Here is an 11,552-nt window from a genome sequence, read left to right as displayed (position 1 = left end):
AATACTAAAATACTAAAATACTAAAATACTAAAATACTAAAATACTAAAATACTAAAATACTAAAATACTAAAATACTAAAATACTAAAATACTAAAATACTAAAATACTAAAATACTAAAATACTAAAATACTAAAATACTAAAATACTAAAATACTAAAATACTAAAATACTAAAATACTAAAATACTAAAATACTAAAATACTAAAATACTAAAATACTAAAATACTAAAATACTAAAATACTAAAATACTAAAATACTAAAATACTAAAATACTAAAATACTAAAATACTAAAATACTAAAATACTAAAATACTAAAATACTAAAATACTAAAATACTAAAAATACTAAAATACTAAAATACTACTAAAATACTAAAATACTAAAATACTAAAATACTAAAATACTAAAATACTAAAATACTAAAATACTAAAATACTAAAATACTAAAATACTAAAAAACTAAAAAAAAATAAAATACTACAAAATCATCATACTTGAAAGTCTTTGACCAAACATCAAAAATATTTGAAATACTAGCTGAATCAACTTTTAGAAAAAAGAAAATGGAATGAAATTGATAAAAAATAATCAATTTGAAACAAAATAAAAAAATATTCTAAAAAACTAAACAAATTTGTAGAACCAACCTAACCCACACGTGGCCGTGCAGCTGGTGATGAGAGGCTGCTCAGGTTGCTCCTTGGAACGTGCCTCCCAAAACTAAAGGGAAGGACCAAGGACACACAAAACGCCTGATTTTACCACCTTTCCGTGGAGCAGCCAAGGGAGGCGGGTCGTAAGAGGGTACACGTGCACCCGAGTGGTACGGAATTCGGACTGTGCGGGGGGGAATACTTGAAAGTGAGAGCTCGAGGTGGATGGTTAATTGAACTCGGGCTTTAATGTTGGAGCTTGAGTTTTATTATTTTCAGTTTTTAAAGTGCCGATATTTTTTTCAATTATTTAAATAAAACTCTTCAAGGAATTGCAAATGTCATACCATCAATTCTTCGAACTCTCATGAGTAGCAATTCCGTCGACTTCGTCGAAATCGCAAAACCCTTCCTTTCCCGCCACCAACAAATGTCCCAGTTATCGAAAACCCCAGCGATTAGGGTGTGGCGCCACTACGGGTTTGACATTTCATAATTTCACGGAAACCCGATCCCTCATATCGGTGGTGGTGACCCACTTTCCGCAAACCCTCAGCTTCGTCAACGTCGTGACGGGTGGTCCTTGCCATTTAGAACCACATAATTTTCACGTCCTGAGTGTCGCCAGTCGTGAAGGGTCCGATTTCTTGACACACATTTTTTCTTCTTGCTTTTATTTTGCTAGTAATTATATATGGCTCACCAGCTACAAATTCCGGGGTTCGCGCACACATGGCCTCATAATCATGTAATAATTTACACAGGCAATCACGAATGGTTGAAGAGTTGCTTTTATCACGCTGTGAGAATTGCCAGTTTAGCGTTTGTGCACTGGGCTATGTTTTCATGTTTTTTTTAAATTGTTTAGTGTTAGAATTCATTAATTTTTGAATTTTTGGAAGTTTCTCGGTACAATTCAATTTACATTTTCATTTGTTTTTTTCGTGATCGAAAGACTTATTTGAGTGCCGAAAAGATAAACTTTCAACCTTTATAGCGAAAAGTAATACTTTTTGGCACTGCTTTAATTTTTGAAGGGGGCATTAGACTACGGCAAACAAACAAACAAACTCGCACTTTTTGACAGTTTGACAGTTTGCTTGCTTTGTTTTTAGGGCGTCCAAAATTCCCGGGTTCTGAATTCCCGGGAAACGTGAAAATATTTTTAAAATCCCGGAATTCCCGGATCCCGGGAAATTCATGCAACAGTCATACAATCTATGTTTTTATATTTGTTATGTTTTTCAAGCTTAAAATAATAGAATTAGCTTAATCATATTAGTTGGTGATAATCTACTCTTCAATCTAAACAAGGACGACAAGTTTTAAATTGTTTAAAAAAAATTAAAATAAGTTTTTTTGTTCTTTGTTGTGATTTGGATTTGACACCAGTCAATGTAGAATTTTAGAAAAGTTTTGATATGTTTTCAATTTGAATAAACAAATTTTGAATGGAATTTTCGCAAACATCCATGTGTTAAATAAATTCACCGTTAAAATGAAAAAAGAAATTATTTATTGATACATGTTCATCTTTCACAAAAAAACTTTTGCAAAAAACATATTTTACAATTTATTTTTAAGTTACTACCGCCAACTATGAGAAAACAAGAATACAGTCTGAATAGGTTAGTAGATTTTAGAGCAATAAATTTAACAATCGGTGATCTGTGAAATTATTCTGTTCTGTTCCTGTTTTAACCAATGTTTTTCAAAACATCATGCAAAAAAAATATAGATAGGTGTCTTAATTCGTTTCATTTGCCCCACATGGCAGTATTTGATGTAAAATAATTTGATTTATTTTATTTTATTTTAAATCATAAATATACCTTGATATCTCAATCATTTTTTAAAGCGCTAGGCATTTTGCAGATCGGTAAATTAAAATTTCAACAGTTTTCCCTAATACACCAAACCATGCTGATATATGCCGAATACAAATCATAATGCTTTAAAATTATTATCTTTTATGAGGTATTCAACTGTTCATCTATTTCCACAACCAAATCTGAATTTTCAGACTAAAAATTGTTTTTTTTTTATTTCGGGAAATTCCCGGGACAAATTATGAAATATCCCGGGATTCGGGAATTCCCGGTTTTGGAAAAATCCTGAATTTTGTCCCGAATTCCTGGGATGGACGCACTATTTGTTTTGATTTGTTTACAGACACGTCAGCCAGCGTAAATTTTGCTTTGTTTGCGAATTTGATAAACTGTCAAACATGAAAAAGTGCGAGTTTGTTTGTTTATTTGCCGTAGTCTAAAACCTCCCTGAGTTGACAACACACACGGATGCCAAACGAAAACTGGCTAACAATGGGTCAATCGAAAGTTTACTGTTGTTTACCAAGTTCCTCAGGGTACATTGTAGTCACGAGTCCTCGTGTGATTTAATTACCCTAGCCTCTGCAAGCACCGCTTGAGTTCTCGTTTTTGCGTTAAGTTCATTTCAGTGCTAAGTCCTTGGACGTGTGCACACCACGTCGCGATAAATGGTGTGAAGGTTCACAAGGACTCTCCGCCCAAGCGTTGGAAATCAAGTCTAGTGAGAGAAAAAAACCCTCATCACACAAAGTTGAATGCAAATCCTTCCGCGAGCTCTAGGCTAGCTTTTAATTCAAATTTTCGCGTGACTCGACTTGTCACAAGTGCCGACCGTGGACCGTGGATTCGTTACACGATCGAGTAACGTCCCAGAGTGGTCTCCGTGTTTTTTCCAAGGGCACCAAGGGACGGACGGACTTCAATCTGTTGCAACTGTCATTCAAAATGAAGCCAAGTGCCTCCTCGAAAAAAGGAAAAGTTTTCCCCGGCAACGCGGTTCGAGAAACGAGAAGAGAGGTCCTCTCGGTCTCTTGTTGGAATCTAATTAAAATTTCATAAAGTCGTTTTGGTTGTCCGCCGGTCCCGGTGTGGGTGCATCTCATCGTCACTTTGAGCTGAACTACACTCTGGGAAAGGGAAAACGAAGCGAGGAAAAAGCAGTTCCACCCGGAGAGTGAAAACAAACTTGTTTTGATTTATTTTTAATAACGGCTAAAGTTGTTGCTTTTATGAACCCCTCCTCCTGACGGGGTAAAAACGAGATGTCATTTCGCGCAAAGTGTGTGTATTTTCAGCGGAAAACTTTCATCCGGGAAAAGTGAACCACTTCTAGCGCAAGCACACGGGAGAGAAAAACTTTTTAATAGCACTCCTATTCATTTGAATTAAAACTCCATAAAGCGTTAATTCCGTGTTTTACTCGTCATAATTTCTAACGTCCTTTTTTTCCTTCTTCTCTTGTTTGCATTTCTCATTCCAGGATCGAATATTAAGACTGCAATAGCTATTTTAAATTGTATATTAGCGAGACAGCTCTGTTTCGAGGATCCATCATGTTCCGCCATCCTAGAGATCATCCCGCGGGTGTGTGGGCCGGTGCCAGGTGAGTTTGTTTGCACAAGTGTTGTCGTTTTGCTCTGTTTGTATAAATTCAAGGTAAATAAATTTTCTGCAAGAGGCTTTGCAAGGCAATCATAAAAATGGCACGGAATCGTGTTAACACTAGAATAAACAATAATACATTATTTAACCAACTAAAACATGTCAAAATAACAAATCCATTAAGCTATTACAAATCTTTTCCAGTTTTATACAGCAAAATCGTATCTTTCACAATTCTCACTTACTCATGGTATTGAATTTGATTATCCATTTTTCTCACTGCCATATTTTCTAAACAAACAAGCATTATTATGCATTTTTACTTATCAACTGTAAAAGTCTGTCAAATCTGTTTAATCTGCCTACTGGATATTTTAAGATCATAATTGTTGACGAATCTGCTGCATTTTCAACGATCCAAAATATTATATTTTTTGTCGGTATTTCGTGAGGTCCTGAATAAACCGAGCCATGTAGCCCAATCGTGACTCATGGAATGTTAAAAAGAATTAATTTTAACATTAGTTAAGTTAAAAATTGCCACTGAATACGCCTTGTACATGTCTTGTCGGAAACTTTTGTACTCTTAGGAACTGGGAGAGATTTACTTTACTTAAATTACTTTTTTTTTTAAATAATCCTTAACGTTTTCTTAAATAGACTTTTCTTTGCATTTTGTTATGATTATAACCGACATTTTCTATCTGATCGATTTGGTGGATTCAGCCAAATTTTTTGCCGTATGAAGGGCCAAAAGGGGATGGTTGGACGCGAACAAACAAAATCACTCACGGTGTCCTCAGGGGAAGAGAATCTCCTTCCGACAGTAACCTCCAATAAGTCCGAAAAAAGTCTTGTGACGTAGTTCTGGTCTTCCACAATCCACATCCAGTCTCCGCCATTACAGCAAACTGTCCACTGCCCTGATGCTCCCTCCCCAATCCCCGGCTTTGATTCTAACTACTGATGAAAAGGAAAACCATAGATGAGAAAAGGTCAATGCGGATGGAGAGCAAATCGAGCTCAGAATTTCCTCACAAAGACTGGTAGTATGTGTGAAAAAAAAACAATGAAAAATGTACAGAAAGATATAAAGAAAAATGAAAAAATAGTATGTCAATGCGAATGGATAGATGATCCCTCACAAGGACATAAAAGAGACAGATGGTAGGGAGAGCAAAAGAAGGACAGTACATCAGGAATAAGAAATAGTCAATGCAGATGGAGAGAAAATAGAGCTCTGTGTCCTTCCACAAGTTAAACACTTTAAATACTTTAAATACTTAAAATACTTGAACAACCATAAATCCCATTAATAATAATACCGTTCAATACTTCCAATACTTCAAATACTCCAAATACTTTAAATACTTGAAATACTTAAAAAACTTTAAATACTTTGAAAACTTTATTTGAATATTTGAAATACTTGAAATACATTAAAAACTTTAATTTTTGAAAACTTTAATTTGTCTAAAAACTTTAAATACTTTAAAAATTTTAAATACATTACATTACACTCGTTTAAATACTTAAAAACTTTAAAAACTTCAAATACTTCAAATACTTCAATATTTTATTATTATTTTATTATTATATTTATTTACTTCAAATACTTCAAATACTTAAAACACTTTAAATACCTTGAACAATCTATTTGAATATTTTAAATACTTGAAACACATTTTAAACTTTAAATACTTTGAAAACTATAAATACTTTGAATACTTTAAATTCTTTAAAGACTCTAAATACTTTAAAAACTTTAAATACTTTAAAATATCAAATACTTTAAATCAGGGGTAACCAAAGTATGGCCCGCGAGGTGATTTTAGTGGCCCGCGGACCCATTTTGAAATATCATGTAAAATGGCCCTGTGACAACCCAGAGTGATTTAAAAAAAATCAAAATTCATGCTATCAATGTTATAAATGTTATGTTTTATCCATGCTTTGATCCTGAATTTGTTGTTGAAACATCTATCTTATTGAAAATTGAATGTGAAATAATGTAATTTCGTCAACATTTTCATCAAACATTTTTAGAAATAAGTTATAAAACGTTCAAATTTGAATTAAGTATAAAATTGTAAAAATGGCGATAATATAGGTATTCCATACTTATTTAAAAGTTATAATTCACTATTTTCTTACAGGCTGGGCCTGAAACTTATTAGGCACTTAGAAACCTTCCCCATCGGATTTCGAACTCATGACATTTGGATTATGAATCTAATTGACAAACATCTGATTTAGGCAGACCAAAATGTATTAAATTTTTATTGAAATTGGATGAATTATTGTTGAAAATTCCTTTTACACAATTTTTCTAAATTTGTGTCACCCTTTGAAATATGTGTTGCAAACAAAAATTAGAATTTTACTGAAAATACAAGTGGATTAAATGGAATACCCTTTTAATTTCATTATATTTGTGAAATCACGAATGTCTTCAGCCAAAAAATGTTCCTCTCGACTTTGACCAATCCATGGTATATGAACTTGTTACAAAATGATTTGCATCGGTCTAACCTGATTTCAATGTTTGTTAAGACGAGCAAATTACAATAAAAACCTTATGGAAAATATTTATTGAATTTTTTTGGTTTGGCCCGCAAGCTCATGAGAGCTTCAAATTTGGCCCGCCACTCAAAAACTTTGAGCACCCCTGCTTTAAATAATATGAATACTTCAAATACTTTCAATACTTTACAAACTTTAAATACAATAAATACTTTGAATACTTTGAATTGGTATTAAATTTGGATACATAGTTTTTCTTTGAATACTCAGAATACTTGAATTTCTTTGAATACTTTCTATTTTGATTTTATTATATTCAAATTATAAAAATCAGAAAAAAAGAATTATTTTTCAATTTCTACCACAATTAATAACTTAATAATTTTATATTAAATTTAAAAAGATATATCATGTGAAATTTTTGCACAGTTCACAAAATTTTTATTGAACATAAATCAGTGTGGATTTGAAAAAGTCAAGAATGCCATAATATTCATAACTTTGACAAAATAAATAAAAAATCGGAGTCTTAATCGATAGCCTTCTCTTTCAAACTTCCAGAGGTCACGAAACTTTCGAACACTTCCAAATCTCTTTGATCCAAATGGCACTCCATAAAACACCAGGCATTTTCTTTACTGCACCCTTCGAACCCGTTGAATTTTTCTTCGCAAAAATTCTTTGGAAACACAAGGAAGCACTAATCCATTTGGAGGGGGACTCTCTCTTCTTCGGAGAATTAACGGTACGCGGCAAACCACGGAACGGAACTTAACCGACGACTTTTAATAATTAAATCTTTTTCATTTTTAACTGAAAAATATTTTTTCATCGAAAATGACGCGAGAAAACATTTTTACGACCTTCCTGTTGCGCGATCTACTTCAATCCAACTTTGCATAAAGTCCCTTTGACACCAAATTCCACATCATCACAATTTCAGGCTGAAAATTAATTTAAAAAAACATGTATTTATTTTTTCAAACATTCAAAAAAAGAAGGGATTTTACCGCAGCTACGTCACAAGATATCGAAAAATGGAGCTCAGATTCGTGATTAGGGCAAAAGTTACCCCTAAGGACAAAGTTTCACACAAATCGGAGAGGGGTTAGGTCAACTGCTGAGTGAGCAAAACCAAAATTTTTTTTGAAGTGACAAGCCATAGTTTCAACATTTGCATGGAAAAAGTGTTTTAAATTGCATTTTACACCAGTTCAACTGATTTGCAATCATTAGTTTTCAAAAACTGTAAGATTTGACAAAAACTAAAGTTTTAACAAAACATCAAAATTTTTCTGGAATTCTAAAGATTTTTAAATCAACCTAAACATGCTTAAAATGATTCTAAACGAAGGGAAATGCATTTTTAATTGATTTCAGCTGGATGCCCTTTAATTTCCATTGAAATTTAGAAATTTTATGAAAAAAATGAACTCTTAACCGATTTGGCTCTAAATTGGCACAGTTACTTATTTTTACCTAAAGAATCGAAACAAGGGGTATCTCTTACGCTTTTCAAAAAAAATCATGCTTTCTTGTCACCCTAATGTTTATTTGAGCAATAGTTTTTTGGTGAAGTTGTTTTAGAGTTCCTTAAAAAAATGTCAAAAATGTTAGATGAACGTCTGTTCAAGTCGGTGAAGGTAATCGATCTTCACCGACCTGAACAGACGTGAAATTATTTAAACAAGTTGTCAAACGATAATACAGCAATTCCATTTGAAAAAGAATAAAAAAAGTTTTCGATCGGGCTCAATTAGTTCCTTGCCAATAATTAGACCCGTATTTTTTTGTTTGGTCAGGGTGGTTCACAAAAATGGAAATTTTCAACAAAAACCACTTTTTCTAAAATCATATCTCGCGCCGTTCATTTTAGTTTTAGACGCAAAGAGGTGATGAGTTTGCTATTTGGGAAAAATAGTAAAGTTCCAAAATCTATTAACTATTGAAAGTCGAGCTTAAGGTTTGACCGTGTTCGACAAAGAGCCTATGTTCGGCTTTATCGGATTTCGGAAACATATATCAAATTAAGACAGTCGAACCGTACGTTTCCGAGATATGATTTTTGAAAAAATGCGTTTTTCGACGCCACGCGCAAAACGGGAAATGACGAAATCGGTAAAATCAACTTTTCACTAAAACTGCGATAACTTTAAATTTCAGCGATGACCTATAGATGTTATGGTACCAAAAGTTGCGTCTCTCAATTACGAAAATTTTGGTACCCAGACATGTATAGGTCATCGCTGAAATTTTAAAGTTATCGCAGTTTTAGTGAAAAAGTTGATTTTTTGCCGATTTCGTCATTTTCCGTTTTTGCGCGTGGCGCGTCGAAAACGCAGTTTTTATTTTCAAAAATCGTATCTCCAAAACGTACGGTTCGACATCGCCAATTTTTGATATGTTATGTGAAATTTTCCGAGGAATCCGATAAAAATATTTTCAGACATAGGCTCTTGGTCCAGACACGGTCAAAACGCCATTTTAAGTTTTCATACGACTTTTCAATAGTTAAGCTAGATTTTGGAACTTTTTACTATTTTTCCCAAATAGCCAAACTCATCACCTTTCTTTGCGTCTAAGACAGCTAAAATCGGATGAAATGGCGCGGAGATATGATTTTAGAAAAAGTGGTTTTTGCGAAAATGACGAAAATTGCCATTTTTGAACCACCCTAGCACGATGTAGGCCAACCTAATGGCCAAACAAAAAATACGGGTCTAATTATTTTGGCCAAGGAACCCCAGAAAATTTTGAGCCCGATCGGAGAACTTTTTTTTTGGTTTAGGCTCTTTTCAAATGGAATTGCTGAATAATAAAGGAGTAATCTAAATACAACCTGTTTTCATCGTTACAATTCTTTAAAATCGAAGATTGATCACGTCGATTTGACCTACATTTCATTGCAATTGCATTCATTTGCATTTGTTCCCAATGAACGCCTCAATACTAAGATCAGAATCCTAGCAGCAAAAGAGAGCGATTGAGTACATTGGAAATTGTAACCGATGGTCCCAATTCGATCATTATCTGCCCAAATATGAAATATTTTGTTTTTTTTTAGACTAAGTACATTACATCTCTTTTCGCTATAAAATTTGATTTGCTTGCGTACCGAAATCGCAGCCCACTTCACTATGATAAAGGTTCATTTCCAATGCATGAGAGTGAGTTGAGCAACAGATCTTAGATTTAAAAGGGCAGTTCATTATTACCAATAATCACTAATTGGTTGGTAAATCATGATTCGACTAGAAAATCATGTATTAAACTAACATTAGAATTAAGGCCTCTTAGCTAATGGTTAGGATTACTAACAAAGACGCGCCGCTCTCATGCACAACCACTAGGTGTAGGGAGTTAGGTTGTTGCGGCGTTCCAGTATGGCGAGATTGGGAAATTCAAACTTTGCGTTTGGACTTCGCAACGCATAAGATGACCAGCAGAATCTATGGGAGAGAGAGAAGTGGACCCGCTGGGGCAGACTACCTCGGAGAGCGGAGGATATAAAAGGGCCCCGAAGCCCTAGACTCGTCCTCTTTGCTATCTAATAGCCGACACTAGTACGATCCAGATTGTGGTTCCTCGAACGAGTTAATTAGCCGCGTGTGCGAGTTGAATTAACAAAAAGTTAAAATCAGGCGTTAAGTTGAACGGTAATCACGAAATCCACCCGAGTGGATAGTGTGTTGGGAAGGTCAGCGGGGAGTGTCCGAGTACACGTAAAGCGCGCGTTTCGACCCGGATGATCACCTGGTGAGAGTTAGAGGGACGATCCTGTCGCGTATGCCTGATTTAAAACAAGTTTAAGCGGCTTTCCCACACCAAATAATTGGATCATTTGGATCCACCCCGAAGAACTAAAGTGCGCGAGTGATACCGAAAATCTAGTGTCACCGTTCGAGGCCGTTAAGACCATCCATCAACATATGGTCCCACAATCCTGAAACCCTTGTTCTCACTAGTGAGAATGCCCCGCCGACCATAGCCACGGTCGTCGACGAAAACCCAGGCCCGGCAGGCGTGGACGCCGCCGTTATCCGCCATCTTGCGACGGACGAGTCGCTGATCGAGGTATGTCTGTTCCCCTGACTTGCTTGCTCTCTCTACAATACCCTCATCCCGGCCTTCAGCTATCCGGTCGTGTATCGCGACCTGCAGAAGGGCCCCAACCGCGGACGGCCCCAACGTGCATGCCATCGTGGGATTGTTCGCGCTTCGTTTTGTTCCAGCTAAAATAAACCCCTAAAACCCATCCCAAACGTGTTAAATTCTCTTTTTTGAATCTTTAATTTAGATTAGTTTTAGTTTTAAGTGCAAAACCGTCGAAAATCACTAAGGTTTCTGCTTAAAAGTAAAGTAAAGTGCGTTGAATAAACCGTGCGTGTGCGATCGTTAATTTTGTCTTTTATATTTGCTGCACACGAGAGAGAAGACGATTGTGAGGTTGATAATGATCGGGTAAGTGCCAAATTATCGTTCGTTCCCCAAGAATTGCCCTGAGAAGTAGCTAGCCGTGCAAATTAGCTCCTGTTGCTCATAATTAGAACCATTTTCCCCAAAAACTCTATTTTCTACAAAGTACCAGCTAGTCTGTCGTTACAAAATGTAAAACGACAGCAAAGCTTCGTGGAAAGACGCGAGTGGAGAAGGAGAGACCATGGAACCTCATTAAAATTTCATGAACGACATGAAATATCTCTACTATCATGTGGCTCCTCGTCGCGCTCCAGCGTCCCCCGTGCATCGTCCGCCGCCGTCCTTCAGGCACTGGAATTTAATTCATTCTCCAGGAAGATAAATGTTCGCCGCTTTTTCGTATGGAAATCCGCTTCGCCACCCACCTCTCAACCAGCTGTCCTCCCACCCCACTAAAGACCGCCCTCTCCAGCGACGTCCCCTGGCACGCTAGCGATGTATAACGCGCCCGGGCGTCACTT

General features: G+C 35.5%; 1 protein-coding gene across 1 annotated transcript in view; it reads left to right on the top strand.

The window, feature by feature from the left end:
* The window catches only part of LOC6043184, a 314,616-nt gene that overhangs the window by 180,294 nt on the left and 122,770 nt on the right, over positions 1-11,552 (top strand). The window contains exon 7 of the mRNA XM_038249531.1: positions 3,962-4,090. Coding sequence (XP_038105459.1) covers positions 3,962-4,090 — 129 coding nt within the window. The remainder of the gene's footprint in view (positions 1-3,961; positions 4,091-11,552) is intronic.

This window comes from Culex quinquefasciatus, chromosome 1 (assembly GCF_015732765.1).
Source record: "Culex quinquefasciatus strain JHB chromosome 1, VPISU_Cqui_1.0_pri_paternal, whole genome shotgun sequence".
Taxonomy (NCBI): domain Eukaryota; kingdom Metazoa; phylum Arthropoda; class Insecta; order Diptera; family Culicidae; genus Culex; species Culex quinquefasciatus.
This window is presented reverse-complemented; position numbering and strand designations above follow the sequence as displayed.